General features: G+C 35.8%; 1 protein-coding gene across 1 annotated transcript; it reads right to left on the bottom strand.

Moving 5' to 3' along the window:
- Nucleotides 1–10,519: 10,519 nt before the first annotated feature.
- Nucleotides 10,520–11,164, bottom strand: LOC132173554 (probable inactive receptor kinase At2g26730). The gene has a single exon (XM_059585069.1). The coding sequence runs from the start codon at nucleotides 11,162–11,164 to the stop codon at nucleotides 10,520–10,522; it is 645 nt and encodes a 214-aa protein (XP_059441052.1).
- Nucleotides 11,165–15,771: the final 4,607 nt, after the last annotated feature.

Genomic DNA, 15,771 nt, shown 5'->3' with positions numbered 1-15,771 from the left:
AAATTTGCTAATCACCTAAGATAAAAAAAAAAAATTACAATTTTAAGGATAAATGGAGGTGGTTAATAACCACGGTCTATATATATATATATATATATATAATTTTTTCCACTAGAGCAATGATATCAAATACATGCATGTATGTGTTTGAGTAGGATGTAGTGAGAAGAGGGACTTGGAAGCAGTTGCTGCCACGAAAGTGGAGTAGATAACAGCAGAGTTACAAACTCAACTTCTGACGGCAAATTTAATCTTGTTGAGAGGATCAAAACGGGTTGGCGGTTAGCAATTAAAGACAATAACCACTAATCGTAACTGCTTATACACTCTTACCTAAATGACGGGAAGGTACCAGATTTGTTTAGCTATGTGAAGAGGTCTTTTTGTTAAAGGGAAAAATTGTTAGTCTAAGAGAACTAGCAACAGACATCCTATAACTTATTCCCTTTTTTATATATAGGAAAATTTTCAAAAAATCACAAAAAGTCACTTGTAGCAACTTCAAAGTCTTCAATTTTGCTTTCCTATACATTATTTTAATATAAATATTTCTCTATGCTCTCTCATCTCTCCTATTTTTGTTTTTCATTGAGAATTGTGTTGAAATTTTGTAAAAAAATATGAGGGTAGATAACGAACTTGTATTTTGTAAAGAAATAATATTTTAAAGAAGTGTTATAGAGCCAAACAAATAAACCCAAAAAAAATTCCAAATTGACATGACAAGGGTTTTTAAATTAAAAAAAAAAAAAAGCTATAGTTCAATAAAAATACCATTTTTGGCCTATAAAAGTCCTAGGTGGCAAGAGGTCATAGGCCCCATCCATAGTTGATGTGGCCCCACCCACTGATGGGCCTATAACCTCTTGCCACCTAGGAATTTTATGGGCAAAAAATGGTCTTTTTATTGCACTATAGCATATCTCTTTAAAAAAATGCAATTCTCTCTCTCTTGTTTGCACGTCAGTTTGAAAAAAAATTTGGGTTCATTTTTTTGGCTCCCTAGCACTTCTCAATATTTTAATGGAATATGAAAACGTAATGAAAGCTATTGTAAAGTGTATTTTGATAGAGAATAAAAAAATAGTTTTGTTCTCTAAATTAAAAATTAAAAATAGAAAATAAAAAAACCTGCTGCTAGTATTTTAAAAGACAGTCAAGAGAGGCAACAATTTGGCCACCAGGTATGACAACCTTTCTCATAATGTACTAGGTGTGAAAAGGCGGTTACGGTTAGCGGTTAGTAAAATTTACTAACTGCCAAGGAGGTTAATAACCTTAATAACCACTAACCGCTTTTTAAAGAAATTTTTTTTAAAAAAATAAATAAATAAAAAGTTCAATTTAAAAAAAAAAAAAAAAAAGCCGTCATTTATATGGTAATAAGATAATACTATGCTACATACGACATCATTTCTAAATTTATATATATATATATATATATATACACACAAAAAAGGAGGTTGTTTAATGTGTAGATATATATATGCAAAATCGATCCATGTGGTTGGTCTAAATTACAAATCACTCCCTATGGTATACAAAATAATTTATAGGTCCATGTAGTTGGCATAAATTACAAATCACTCTATGTAGTATAAAAAATAATTGATAAGTCCTCAGAGTAGGCCAAAATAACATTTTATTCCCTAAAATCAATTTCTGTTAAGTAACTTAACAAAATCGGTTACTTTGTCACGTCATACTATTACAGCAAATTAACATAATCTCTTATATTCCTGAAAATTTACTCATTGCGTAACCCTCACTCATTTTCATCTTCCTCCCCTTGATTTGGGAGCATTTTGCGAGAATTTGACGGTCGCATTTTGTGAAGTGGCTGAGGAAGATGAAGATGAGGGAGAGTTACACACGAGGTAAAATTTAGGGGATATAAGAGATTATGTTAATTTACTATAGCAATAGTAGGTTAATTTACTGTAGTAGTATGATGTGAAGTAAGGGCTGATGTGTAATCTTAGCTGGCGTAAAAAATTCATGTAAAAAATCCTAATTGTTATTTTTGAGATGATCATTATTGAATTTTGATCTATTGGTAATTTTAAATACTACATCACATTTGGAAGGATTTTAGGAGGACTCTATAATATACATAAAGGCGGTTAATGGTTAGCGGTTAGCTGTTTTTTTAAAACCTAAAACTACTAACCGTAACCGTCTATACGGTTAACAGTTTTTCCTAATCGCCTTCAAAAGTAATTTGCGATTAGCGATTATTAACCGTCCGACTTTTCACTCCTAAAATGTACTCGGTAATCAAAATGAAGAAGGCATCAACAACATGCGGGTACAAGACAATCCCCTGTTCGAGAAACAGGGAGCCATCCAAGGCCCAAACCAGATGCATCCACCCCCTTCTGGCCATCTGTTATATTGATGGAATTGTTTTTTATAATGCACGAGAAGCTTCACATGAGTGGCCTATGATATTTGGAGAAAGACATTGGATTGCTTTTGTTATTACTATCTATGATACTTTGAAAGAAAAGCAACTACAAGAATCCTCCATCATTAATCCACAAAATTAAAAGTCTGCATATGAATAAACCGAAGACACTTGTTCTTTAAACGTGAGGTTGTGCTAATTTCAATTTCCTTGCAACATTCGTTTAAGAAAGAAGAAGATTGTCCCAATTAAAGTTTGAAAGCATTTTAAAAAAAAAACAAAATTGAAAGAAACATTGTCAATTAAATGGTAGTTTGAATAAGGTATGTAGACTTTTTTCTTTTTAAATCTACTATTGAATTTGTAAGGCTCACATGTGGTCCTGCATATTCAATAATAAATTACATAAAATTTAGAATAATTCACCACGTATTCCTCAATGGATAAAAATTTCCTCCAAACCGGTCGGGAGGAAATATCCTTCAACTCATTTAAAAAATGAGAAAAATGATCCTCTTAATTTCAAATCCCCTTCATTTCCTCGAATTAGTGCATTTAGAAGGATAGTGTTGTCAAAACATTTTAACCTCAAAAAAATTTGGACAATTTTGTCATTCTAAATGCACTAACTGGATAAAATTTGAAATGAAGAGGATCCTTTTCCAAAATGGTGCTAAGTGTCTATAAGCATTTAAAATGCACATTAAAATTTTAAGGTAATTAATAGCAGTTTACTAACTAAAGTTAACTTTTTTTTTTTTTTTTTGGTTACACGTTAGACTAACGTTTTTTTTTTTTTTTTTAAATGGTTAGAACAAACGTTCATCGGAAAAAAAAAAAAAAAAAAAAAAAGGAAAGAAAAAAAAGCTTAGAACTAACATTTAAAATAAGGCCTAACGTTGGCTTAGAAAAAAATAAAAATAAAACTACAACAACATTTGATAACTCTATGTTAATGGGATAAATGAATAGTTTAAAATAAATAAATACAACTACTTTAGATAACTCAATGTTAATGGGATATTCTAAACTCAGTGTTAATAGGATAAATGAATAGTTAAAAAAAAATTAAAATGTTAGATAACCCTCTATTAATGAGATAATTGAATAGAGATTAAAATTAATCAAATTACTATCCAAAACACGAAGACTCAGTTGTTAAAATATTAAGAAAAGTACATTAATATGATAACAGTTTTCATGTATATGCCAAAAAATTCCGATCACATATGCCTTCTTCTCCTAAAGCAACAGTCTTTCAGCCGCATATGCAGAGAATTTGAGAAACAGAGAATAGAGAAAAAAAGTATGATTCTATCATGACTCTTCAGCTTCACCTTCTTTAGGTTTACTAAAATTTTCTAACCTTGTTTAGATGTGAGAAAACAACGTTAGGTGTTCTTTTTCTCTAAAGGATTTTTTTTAAGCCAACGTTAGTTCTGACCATAAGAAGAAGAAAAAGAAAAAAAAAAGTTAAACTTGGTTTGTAAACTATTATTAATGACTTTAAAAATTTTAATGTGCCTTTTAAATGCTTATAGACACTTTGCATAATTTTAAATGGATTGAAGAATATTTCCTCCGGACTGGATTGAAGGAAGTTTTTGTCCTTCAATACATCCCTGATTTGAAATTCTCTCTCGCGTTGCATACTAATTCGTGGTTCTTTCTTCCCCCTCACCCTTACCATGCAAGATTGAATTTTTAATTACATCATCAGAAACCTCTTATGAGCAATTAAAGGTGCTCTCAACTTTTACAAACACAAGGTGTTTTTTTTTTTTTTTTTTTTTTTAATTGAATAAAGGAAAAGGCTATAGGGGAGGGTTTTTTCCACCTCTGATCCGGATGGAAGAGAGAATGGGAGACCGTATGAGAATACTTTCAAAAACAAGATTGGAAGCGGCCTACTTTGCTAAAGCATGTGCACGAAAGTTGGCACATCTAAACACTTTCAAAGCATTCCAGCTAAAAAAGGATGATAAAGTAATACTAATGTTAGAAATACAATTTGCAAAGGACCAAGAAGAGAAGAGGGAATGTTTTTTTTTTTTTTTTTTTTTTTGTAACAAACCACTTCATAGAAAAGAACCAACAGAACAAAACCCTCACAAGGAGGGGAGAGAAGGGGGTGGATCTTTTCCACTACAAATGGGAATAGAGAGAGGAGGGGAAAATAAGGAGGGAATGCAGCCCGAGATAACTCTTGCCGCGGCCCTATATGCCACATGATGGGCGCAGAAGTTTGCACTTCTGTTGACTTTTCTGGCCTCCCAAAGGGAAGAGGCCGGAATAAGAGAAATAGTGTCAGTAATTACATGATCAATATGCCAATCCAAGACTATAGAAGGTTGCTGTAAAGATGAGATTACAATAGAGGAGTCTCCTTCTAAAATGAAATTATCAAGATGCATAGAAGCTGCCAAGGAAGCTGCCAAAAGGGCTGCTTGAGCTTCACCATAAGTAGGATTACAAGGGGGCTTGACTTGGGAGAGGATTTTGATAATCTGCCCATTAGAATTTCTGCAAACAGCTGCTTGCACAGAGAAACTCTCTTTGATGGCTGTATCAAAATTCACCTTGAAGATGCCTGTTGGAGGAGGAGACCAAAGCTCTCTCACTGGTTTAGAGGAAGGAGTCCAAGCTGCATGGTGTTCCAAGGAAATCCGATTGATTTTTGCAGCCAGCTGGGAGGCTTCAGGGATAACACCATTATGGACTGCTTGATTTCTGGAAAACCAAAGCAAATCACAAAAGACAGCAGCATAGCTTTGGAACAAATGTGAATCTGCAAGAGGAATACCAAAAGAACTATGAGGAGTTAAAATACCTTTTATCCATTCTGGAAGACTGAGAGAGGACCATTTTAACGAGTCTAGAGGCCAATGAGAAGATCTCCAAGATATTCTAGCAAAGAAGCATCTGAAGAAGAGGTGAGAAAGTGAATCCTCTTCCACATTGCATAGAGGGCAAATTAAATTGGCAGGAGGAATGGGAAAAATAGCATTTAACCTAATCTTGGAGGGGACTATGTCCCAAGCAATTTTCCAAAGGAAGAGTTTCAGCCTGTCATTTAGCTTGAGTTTCCAGAGGAGCTTCCAATGACTGGAAGAGAGAGGGGAAAACCCAGCTGAAGTTTCTCGGGCTGCTAATGAGATTATATGCAGATTTAGAAGAGAAAGAACCATTAGCAGAGGGGTCCAGATATGCTCATCCAAAGAGAGATGGGTATATTTGATTTTTAGGATTTCCCTAACACTGACAGAATCAAAAAGAAAATGAAGGAGAGGAAAATTCCATGAAAAAGTGGAGGAAATAGGATCATAACAGAAAAGATCCGAGACTATAAGGTTGGGAAGAGGGAGCAACAAAAGAGGGGAGGCAGAAGGAGAGAAGGAAGGAATGGTAGGGATCCAAGAGGAGCTCCAAATAGGGAGAGAGGAGGAGCTATGGATTCTGTTACAGGCACCTTGAGAGATAAAAGATTGAGTTTTAAGGATACCTTTCCATAACCATGAGGAGGAGGAAGAAGAAAGGGATGGGAGGGAGAGAAAAGAACAAGAGTGGAGATACTTACCTCGCAAATGAGCAACCCAACAAGAGTCTGCATTTGAGTGAATTTTCCATCCTAACTTGGAAATGAGGGCCAAATTTACTTCTCTCATTTTCCTGACACCCAAACCTCCTAATTCCTTTGGAAGACAAAAGGAGTCCCAAGCCTTCAAAGAAAGGTTCCTGGTTTTTTTTGGAGGAAAGCCCCACCAAAAGTTTTTGAAGGTCTTGTCAAGTTCAGAGCAGATACTAATGGGAAGTAAGAAAGAGCTCATGGCATAGGAGGGAAGAGTAGCTGCCACTGATTTGATAAGAACCAACCTGCCAGCTTGAGATAAAGTTTTTGCTCTCCAACCTTCAACTCTACTGTGAACCTTGTCAAGAAGACCTTTGAAAGCTCTTTTTTTAGAATTCCCCATCAGAATAGGGAGGCCAAGATAAAGAGAAGTAGAAGGATTACAAGGATAAAGAATAATGTTGGAGATAGCTGAAGAAGTGGAGTAATAGGTGTTCTTGCTGAAACGAATGGAGGATTTTGCAGCATTAATAGACTGACCAGACCATCTACAATACTTATCCAAACAAGATTTAATGCAGCCAGCTTTAGAGACAGTAGCCTTCCCAAAAATTAGAAGATCATCAGCAAACAACAGATGATGAATAGCAGTACAATTCCTAGCAATCCGAAGACCTTTAATAGAACCTTTTCTTTCCTCTTTGAACATAAGTCTAGAGAAGACTTCAGAACCCAAAATAAAGAGGAAAGGAGAGAGGGGATCTCCTTGTCTCAACCCTCTTTCAGGGGAGAAATTACCAAAAGGGCTTCCATTAAGAAGAATGGAGAAAGATGAAGAGGAGATGCAAATTCTGATCCAGGAGATCCAAATGGGGCTGAAACCCAATTTTTCCATAATAGACAAGAGAAATTCCCACTCCATTCTATCAAAAGCCTTCTCCATATCCATCTTGAGAAACATGTAACCACCTTTGCCTCTCTTGGATTTGAAAGTATGAAGGAGCTCATGAGCCAGAATCGTATTGTCTTGGATATTCCTCTTTGGAACAAAAGCAGATTGTAAAGGAGATATGATCTTGGGAAGAAGGATCTTCAATCTGTTAGCCAAGATTTTAGCAATAATCTTATAGACTATGTTGCATAGGCTTATAGGCCTGAACTGATGAGCAGTGTGAGAGCCACTTATCTTGGGAACCAAGGCTATAAAGGTGTGATTCTGATCCCTCAAAAGAAAGTTGTTCTCAAAGAAATTCCAAATGCATTTCAGAACATCCCCTTTAACATGACACCAGTATTTCTTGAAAAAAAGGGCAGTGAAGCCATCTGGACCAGGAGCTTTAGTGGAGCCAAGACTAGATAAAGCTTGAAAAATTTCTTCCTCAGAGGGGATGGAGCATAGAGAGACATTCTCCTCCTCAGTGATGATAGGAGAGAATAAATCCAGCATTTCAGCTTCAATGGGAGGCCTAGAAGAAGTAAAGAGGGTTGAAAAGTGAGCAGAGAAATTCCCACCAATATCTGCTCTTGAAGAAACCCAATCACCAGAATTCAACTTGAGAAAGTTCACAGCATTGGATCTTCTCCTGATGAGAGTAGAAGTGTGGAAATACTTAGTATTGAGGTCCTTGCAAGTCAACCAAATTTCTCTGGATTTAGAGCGCCAGAGGATTTCTTCCTTGGTGAGGAGATTATCCAATTGCAGCTTCAAACTAATCTCCTGATCAGAAGAGGAGGGAGAGGGAGGAGATTGCTGGACAGAGTCTAAAAGGAAGAGAGTAGCCTTAATCTTTTTTTGAATGTTACCAAAATGTTGAGAGTTCCATTTCAATAAGGCTGATTTGGTATTTTTGAGTTTCTTAGGAAGACAAGTGGCAGGGTTACCAGGAACAAATTTTTACCAAGCAGCTTCTATAATCTGACCACAAGAAGAGTCTTTGGTCCAAAATTCCTCAAACCTAAAAGGTCTAAGAAGGAACAGGGAAGAGTTGTTGGTATTTAAGGAGATGGGGTTATGGTCAGAGTTGTGGGCAGGGAGGTGGAGCAAGGAGTATTCAGGGTGAAGATGAATCCAATTTGGAGAAGCCAAACCTCTATCCAACCTTTCCTTGATAGAATCCATTCCACTCCTATTGTTACACCAAGTGAAAGGATTTCCAGCAAACCCTATATCAATCATACCAAACCGATCAATGAAGCTTCTAAAGGGGCAGTGGGAAGAGCTAGCTACTGGTCTCCCACCAAGCTTCTCAGATTGATCCAAAATAGAATTAAAGTCACCTATACACAGCCAAGAGGCTTCAAAAAGATCACCAACAGAGGCAAAAGAGTCCCAAAATGCCATTCTATCTCTTCTATTAGGAGGACCATACACACAAGAGAGAATCCATGGAGAGTGAGGAGGATCAGAAAAGCACCAAGCTGAAATATTATTTTTATTGGTTATAAAACATTCAAGGTCCACTCCTGGACGCCAAGAGAGAACCAAACCTCCACTAGTACCAGAGGGAGCAACTTGAGACATGAGAAAGAAGCCAAGCCTGTTCAAAGTAGCAGAGACTTGGGGGGGAGGGGATTTAGTTTCAGAGAGGAAAAGAACATCAGGAGATTGATCACGGATCAACATCCTCAAACTTCGAACTGCAGCAGGACGAGAAAGTCCTCTGCAGTTCCAGGATAAAATTTTCATTGGTTTTGGGGAGGCTTGACAAAGCCCCCCTTCTTCTCAGATTCAACTTCAGCAATCTCAACTGCTGAAACCAGTTTGTTTTTCCCTTTTCTAGCAGCTTTAAACAAGGGCCTAGCTGGGATTTTTCCAGCAGAACCTGGTGTGAACAAAGGAGTTTGAGAGAGGGACAAGTCTGGAGGGTTAACATTTTCAGAGGTAGCACCAGGTCCTTTTTTATAAGAAGAGATCAAATCAGAAATTCTAGGCCTTTTCCTACTGATCTGGAGGGAGGGAGGAGAAGGAGGGCTAGGGGAAGTATTTTCTGGAGATGATAAGGAGGGTGCTTTTGGGGGACGGGTGTTATATGGAGATTTCCTTGTCTGCTTGGTGATTTTGGTTGAAGTGGGGAATGATTTAGTGGGAATAGAAGGTAAGTTGGGAATGTTGATAGTAGCCGTAGAGTTTAAATTTTCAGAAGGGATGGGCTTGAGTTGGAAGTTTTGGGCTTTGTCTGGTAAAAGGAGGTCAGTGGGTCCATATTGGGTTAGGTCCATAGAGTTGGGATCCAACGATGGGTTGGAAACTAACATGCTAGTAGAGGGGGAAAAAAGTTGAATAGGTTTCTGTAACAAGGATAAGGCTTTTAAAGTTTTTTCAAGAGGGATGTCCAATCTTGCGGCAGTTGGTGGGATTGGAGCAGGGATATTTTGTGAGGGGGTGTCTTGAGTAAGGGAGGAAACAGACCTCGGATTTTGGGACAAGAGAGATGGTTGTTGAGATGTCAGGGAGTTGTGAGGATTGAGGCGGGTTTCTAGCTGGTTTGCATGGGGGTTAGAGCTGGTCATGCATGGCTGTGTGGGATCATTTCTGAGACCTAAAACTGGGGAAGAAGAAACAAAGCTTTTCCCCACATGATGAGTCATAGCTGAAGGAGAGAGCAAGTTTGAAAAAATGGTAACTTTGAGAGAGATTTTGTACCTGGACGGAACTCTGTCAACTTGGGAGGCTTGGCAAGAAAATTGCTTGTGACCAATCAAACCACAATCCGTGCAATAGACATCCAACCTTTCATACTTCAGACTGACCCAGGTGGAAGTTCCATCATTCTTGGTGAAGGGAAACCCAGGATTCAAAGGCTTGCTGACATCAATTTCAACAAGAAGCCTTAGATAGCTACGAAATGTGTTATCAGCACCACTAGCATCATCAACCTTCACAAGGAGGCCCAATCCTTTACCAATAGCAATGGCATTTTTTATAGACATGTTGTGCAGAGGAAGCCCGTGAACTTGAATCCAAAAAGGTACTGCTTTAAGTGAAAGATCACCTAAAGTGGCTGAGGGAGACCAAACTTGTAAAGCTAGTAAGAAACCATTTACATTCCAAACTTGCTTGAGAATTCTGGATATGTGTTCCTTCTCAGAAAATTTGAACAGAAAAATGTTTGGGCCAAGAACAGCAAAAGAAAATGGGAGGGCAAAGAACCAAGCTTTGATCAGGCTAGCATTAACAGATTGATTGTTTTGTGTTTTTTGGGAGATGACCTGTCCTACCAAAGGTAGAAGTTCATCATTAACGAGTTCAGGGGAGAGAGTTTCTAGTTGAGAGGAAGGGTCCTCCCAAGTTAGAGCAGCTGTCTGAGCAATAAGGGAATCTAGTTCTAGAGTAGAGAAATCCATAATCAAAGAGCAAAGAGAAGAAGGAAAGAGAGGGAAAGAAAAGAACCCAGGTTCTAGAGGAGCTCCGGAGAGAGCGAGTTCTACAGAGCAGCTGAGTTTATGCTTTAAGAGGGAATGTTTGATAATGTAATATAGTGTATGTAACATTATATCACTCTATGTTTGTTCCCTGGCCTTTCTTTTACTGGCAGGTGGAGTTATTAGTTGACGATGCTTTTTTGTTTCACTGTAGGTGGTGGAGAAGCAGAGGGACAGGCAGTTGATAGTGGTTTTCCACATAACCCAGGATTACCCAAAAAGCTGTCTGCAGTGAAAAGGCCATGGACATCAGGAATTGGACCGCTGAAATTATTGTTGGAGACGTTGAATTGATCAAAGTTGGAGAAATCAAAGTTGGGTATTCCTCCACGCAGATTATTATTCTGAGCTAGAAAGTTTCTGAGCCCTGAAATCCGAGGCAGATCAGGAAGCTCACCAGAGAAGTTATTGTCAGATATCTCCAGCCTCTTCAAGTTACCCAAATGTGAGAGAGAATCAGGAAGGCTACCAGAGAAGTTGATCCCACTTAAGTACAAGTGAGTCAGCTGCTTACATTTTCCCATCTCTTCTCCTATTGTTCCATGTATTGTGTTGTCTTTCAGGCTGAGAATAAGCAGATCCTTCGCCATGCAAACAGAACTGGCATAAAAAACTCCACTGAGACTGGATTTTTTAATACCTATTTGCCACACAGAATTACTGTGCGGATAACAACTCACTCCAGCCCAGTTGCAATGATCTGAAGTCATGTTCCAACCCCAGTTGCCATCTCTTTGTGCATTTCCTCCTGGTGAGAGTTTGTCCATGAATTGAACAACGCCTGCTTCACCTCCTCCTCTTGTGAAATTGCCATTGGAGTGATGACAAGGATCAAAATGGGGAGTACCCAGATGGGAATTCTGTCCATCTTCCTATGGGAGAGTTCAGATTTTTGTGCAAATGGCTCTATGCTTTCCTTATTTATCAAGTGGGATTGGCTAATTGTAATGGCAGAACAAGAAGAAAGTGTAAGAGGCTGATTAAGGTTATAATGTGACTTGCAGTAAGTACTCATAGAAAGGAGCCAAAAGACATAAAAGTGGCGTCTAGAATGATCGATCAGGAGCCAGTGCTTTGAAAGAGTCACATTTTGAATGCCATGTCCTTCTATGTTGGCTTCTCGATATCAATAGATACACGATACTTAGGATTGTAAAAAGTAAATATCAAAGAGACATGCCTGCTTCAATGAAGCAAAAGTCATTCGGATTTCGGCAGTGAATAAAGAATCAAGATGGCCTTCTCAGAATGGTAAAATTTGTCTCAACTGTTAAACAAATGCACATACAATGAAGGAAATTTGCGATATATATTATATAACCAAGAATTGCTTTACCTTCTCTGAGATCGACCAGTAATCTGAGATGAGCCAACAATACCAGGCAATGCCTTTTACTACAAAGTATTTTACACAAGGCAGTGGCGGAGCTAGACATTTCATATTAGGGGTGCCGCGCGCCAAAAGATTTTTGGCGTCCTAAAAGTTTTTTCCACCTTAAAAATTTGGTAATTCACACAATATATGCATCACAAAAAAATATCTATAAAAGTTCATAAATGTATACTTAAATTGATATATTAGAAATATAACATGTCGGCACTATATCAGAAAGACAGAAATACAAAAAAAAAAAGTGTCTAGAACTGCATTTTACGGTCTCTTAGAAGTACAAAATATCAAGTATCGAATCTAAATCGAAGCTCTCAGCAATTTCCATTTCAATATAGAGAACAAAATTATTTGCAAAAAAAATCATCCTCAATTTTGTTGTAAAGTCATATTTTAACAATTTTCATTACTGAAAATGCTCGTTTGGTAGTTGCTGTAGACACTGAAAGAGTCAAAATAAGACGAATTAATCTATCAATAGGATAGTTTGTCTTTGATTTTTTTGTCTTGCCAATCCTTGGCATAATTCTGCAATAGAAGACAAATTTTGTAATGTTGGATCAACAAGCACATATATCTTAAATTAATTTTGTCATACTTAGAAAAATCTAAGAGAATAATACTTCTCCGTAATCATACATATATCGTCAATTTTAAATAATTTATAAGCATTTTTTTGGATCCAAAGCTGTAAGTGTCAAAAGTTCCAAAGCTGACCAATGACTGCTGCAAAATTAATTGGGTTGAGTTCTTCATCCTGGAAACCAATAAACGACTTGAAACCTTTTGTAGCGAAGGAGAATTTTTTGCCAACTGTGCCACTTTAATTTATTGGAGAAAATTACTAAAAACCTCTTCTATGTGCTTTATATCCAAGAATATTTGTCTTCCATTTTCATTTTGCCTTCAAAAGAGGTCTGAAACCTCACGTTAGGCTCAGATGGGGGTGCTAGGAAAAAAAAAAAAAAAAAATTTAAATCTCACAGCACCCTCAAAGAGCAACGTGGCTCCGCCACTGACACAAGGGTTAAATACTAAATACCCCCATGGGGTTTAGTTGCATTATTTTTTTCCCCTTAAGGTTTGATTTTTATGACAGGAGGTCCCTATGGTTTTGATAATAGACCAAATTAGTCATTCTGGCAGTTGACTTAACGGAACTTCACGTGGATCAATCAAATGTTAACACGTGGTACATACTTAATTTTTTTTTAAAATTTAAAAAATCTATGTGAAAAATAAAATAAAAAATAAAAAAACATTAGGGGTGGCCGAAACCACCCCCAGTGGGTACTGGGGGTGGCTCGGGGTTTCGGCCACCCCCTAAGCTCCATAGGGGTGGCTCGAATGGCCAAGAGCCACCCCCAATATATATATATATAATTTTAAAAAAATTTAAGTAGGTGTCACGTATCAACATTTGATTGGTCTATGTGGAGTTCTGTCAAGTTAACTAACGGTTGACAGAAGGATTAATTTGGTCTATTCTCAAAACCATAGAGACCTCCAGTGATAAAAATCAAACCCTAAGGGAGAAAAAAATAAAGTAACTAAACTCCAAGAAAGTATTTAGTATGTAACCCTTTACACAAATAGCTCAAGCTGCAATTGAACCGCAACCTCCCTCTCCCACAAATTAATTGCTACAATCTCTCTCTAGAATAGGCCAGTTTGATGGGTTTTGAAGCTTAAGACGATAAATTTAAGTGAAACATTTTCTTATGTTATAATATTAATTGAATAAAATATATTTTAATTTTTATATTATATTATATTTTTTACTTAAAAATTATTATTCTCTTTTTTTGTGATGCAAAATTACCAATTATGTTAAAATATAAATTAAAAATTAAATCCATTTATTCCTATTAATTTAAGCTTTTGGGATAAGTAGTGTTTTAAAAACTAAGTTTTTATTTTGATTTTGATAATTTGAGACAGATCGTTAGATTTTGATTTTAGATTTGTGTATATATGTGTGTGGTGTGGGAGACTTTGGTGTCTCAGTAAATTTTCTTTATGGCCTCATAAACAATATAAATTATTTAATGGATGTGCCTTGCAAGGAAAACAATTAAATATTTTTTTTTGTTTTTTTGTTTTTTTTTTTTTTAATTTATAAAAGTATTTTTATCTTATTGACAAAAATTTAGAGCAATTTTTATCTTTTTCCTGACCTTTAGGGGATATTGTCAATTTTTTTTGGTAATTTGGGAGACATTGTCCCAATTAAAGTTTGAAAGCATTTAAAAAAAAAAAAAAAAGTTTGAAAGAAACATTGTCAATTAAATAGTAGTTTAAAGAAGATATGTAGACTTTTTCCTCTTTAAATCTACTATTGAATTTGTAAGGCTCACATGTGGTCCTATAGATTCAAAAATAAATTAGATAAAATTTAGAATAATTCACCACCTATTCCTCAATGGACAGAAATTTCATTCAAACTGATATGGAGAAAATATCTTTCAGCCCATTTAAAATGGTACCAAGTGTCTATAAACATTTAAAATACACATTAAATTTTTAAGGTCATTAATAGCAGTTTACTAAGGTTAACTTTTTTTTTTTTTTTTTTTTGGAATACGTCCACACAAGAGGGGAGATTCTGAACTAGTGATTTTCGCTTCATAAGCATGGTCCCAAATTCCATTAAGCTACCCCTTGAACTTTTTTTTTTTTTTTTTTTCTTATGGTTAGAACTAACGTTTAAATGAAGACCTATTGTTGGCTTAGGAAAAAAAAAATACAACAACATTAGATAACTCTATGTTAATGGGATAAATGAATAGTTTAAAATAAAAAATACAACAACTTTAGATAACTCAATGTTAATGGGATAAATTAATAGTTTAAAAAAAATTCAAAATGTTAGATAACTATCTGTTAATGAGATAAGTGAATAGAGATTAAAATTAATTAAATTATTATCTAAAACACGAATACTCAGTTGTTAAAATATCAAGAAAAGTACATTAATATTATAGCAGTTTTCACATATATGCCAAAAAATTCCAATCACATATGCCTTCTTCTCCTAAAGCAAGAGTCTTCCAGCCGCATATGCAGAGAATTTGAGAAATAGAGAATGGAGAAAAAGGTATGTTTCTGTCATGACTCTTTAACTTCACCTTGTTTAGGTTTACTAAATTTTTCTAACCTTGTTTAGATGTGAGAAAACAACGTTAGGTGTTCTTTTTCTCCAAGTTTTTTTTTTTGAGCCGACGTTAGGTATTTGTTTAAACGTTAGTTCTGACCATAAAAAAAAAAAAAAAAAAAAAAGTAAAAAAAAATAATAATAAAAAAGGTTAACCTTAGATTGCAAACTGCTATTAATGACCTTAAAAATTTTAATGTGATTTTTAAATGCTTATAGACACTTTGCACCATTTTAAATGAGTTGAAGAATTTCAAAAAAAAAAAAAAAAAGAGTTAGGAGAATATTTCTTCCGTACTAGATTTGAGGAAATTTTTGTCCTTCAATATATCCCTGATTTGAAATACTCTCTCGCATTGCATACTAATTCGTGGTTCTTTCTTCCCCCTCACCCTTACCATGCAAGATTGAATTTTCAATTACATCATCAGAAACCTCTTTTACCCGGTGTTGATTTATGTGTGCAACAATTTTCAATTCATCCTTCTTTTTTTCACTGGAATTTTTCTTCACTCTCTCTCTCTCTCTCTCTTACAAGGTAGACAATTAGAATTAGAAGCCAACTGCCTATGACCTATGAGGCCAGGGCAGAACTAGAAAAATAATTTTGAAGGGTTCAAAACTAAAAAAAATAAATTTTTTTTATTTTATTTTGAAATAATTTTGCAAAGGAATAATTAATTTTGATGGTCTTACCATTTCCTATTTCCTATTGGAGTGTTTGTTAGGTCCTTAACATAAACATACAAAAATACTTGCACCAACCTCAACATACATAAGAAGATAAGCTGGCCAAAGAACTAACAAATACTTGGTTATAAGAAAACATA

Source organism: Corylus avellana, chromosome ca3, assembly GCF_901000735.1.
Source record: "Corylus avellana chromosome ca3, CavTom2PMs-1.0".
NCBI lineage: Eukaryota > Viridiplantae > Streptophyta > Magnoliopsida > Fagales > Betulaceae > Corylus > Corylus avellana.
Note: the sequence above shows the minus strand (reverse complement) of the source record. Positions and strands in the feature narration are given on the sequence as shown.

What these genes read in the sequence shown, in the direction of transcription:
- LOC132173554 (XM_059585069.1), bottom strand. Translation starts at nt 11,164, where the DNA reads ATGGACAAACTCTCACCAGGAGGAAATGCACAAAGAGATGGCAACTGG.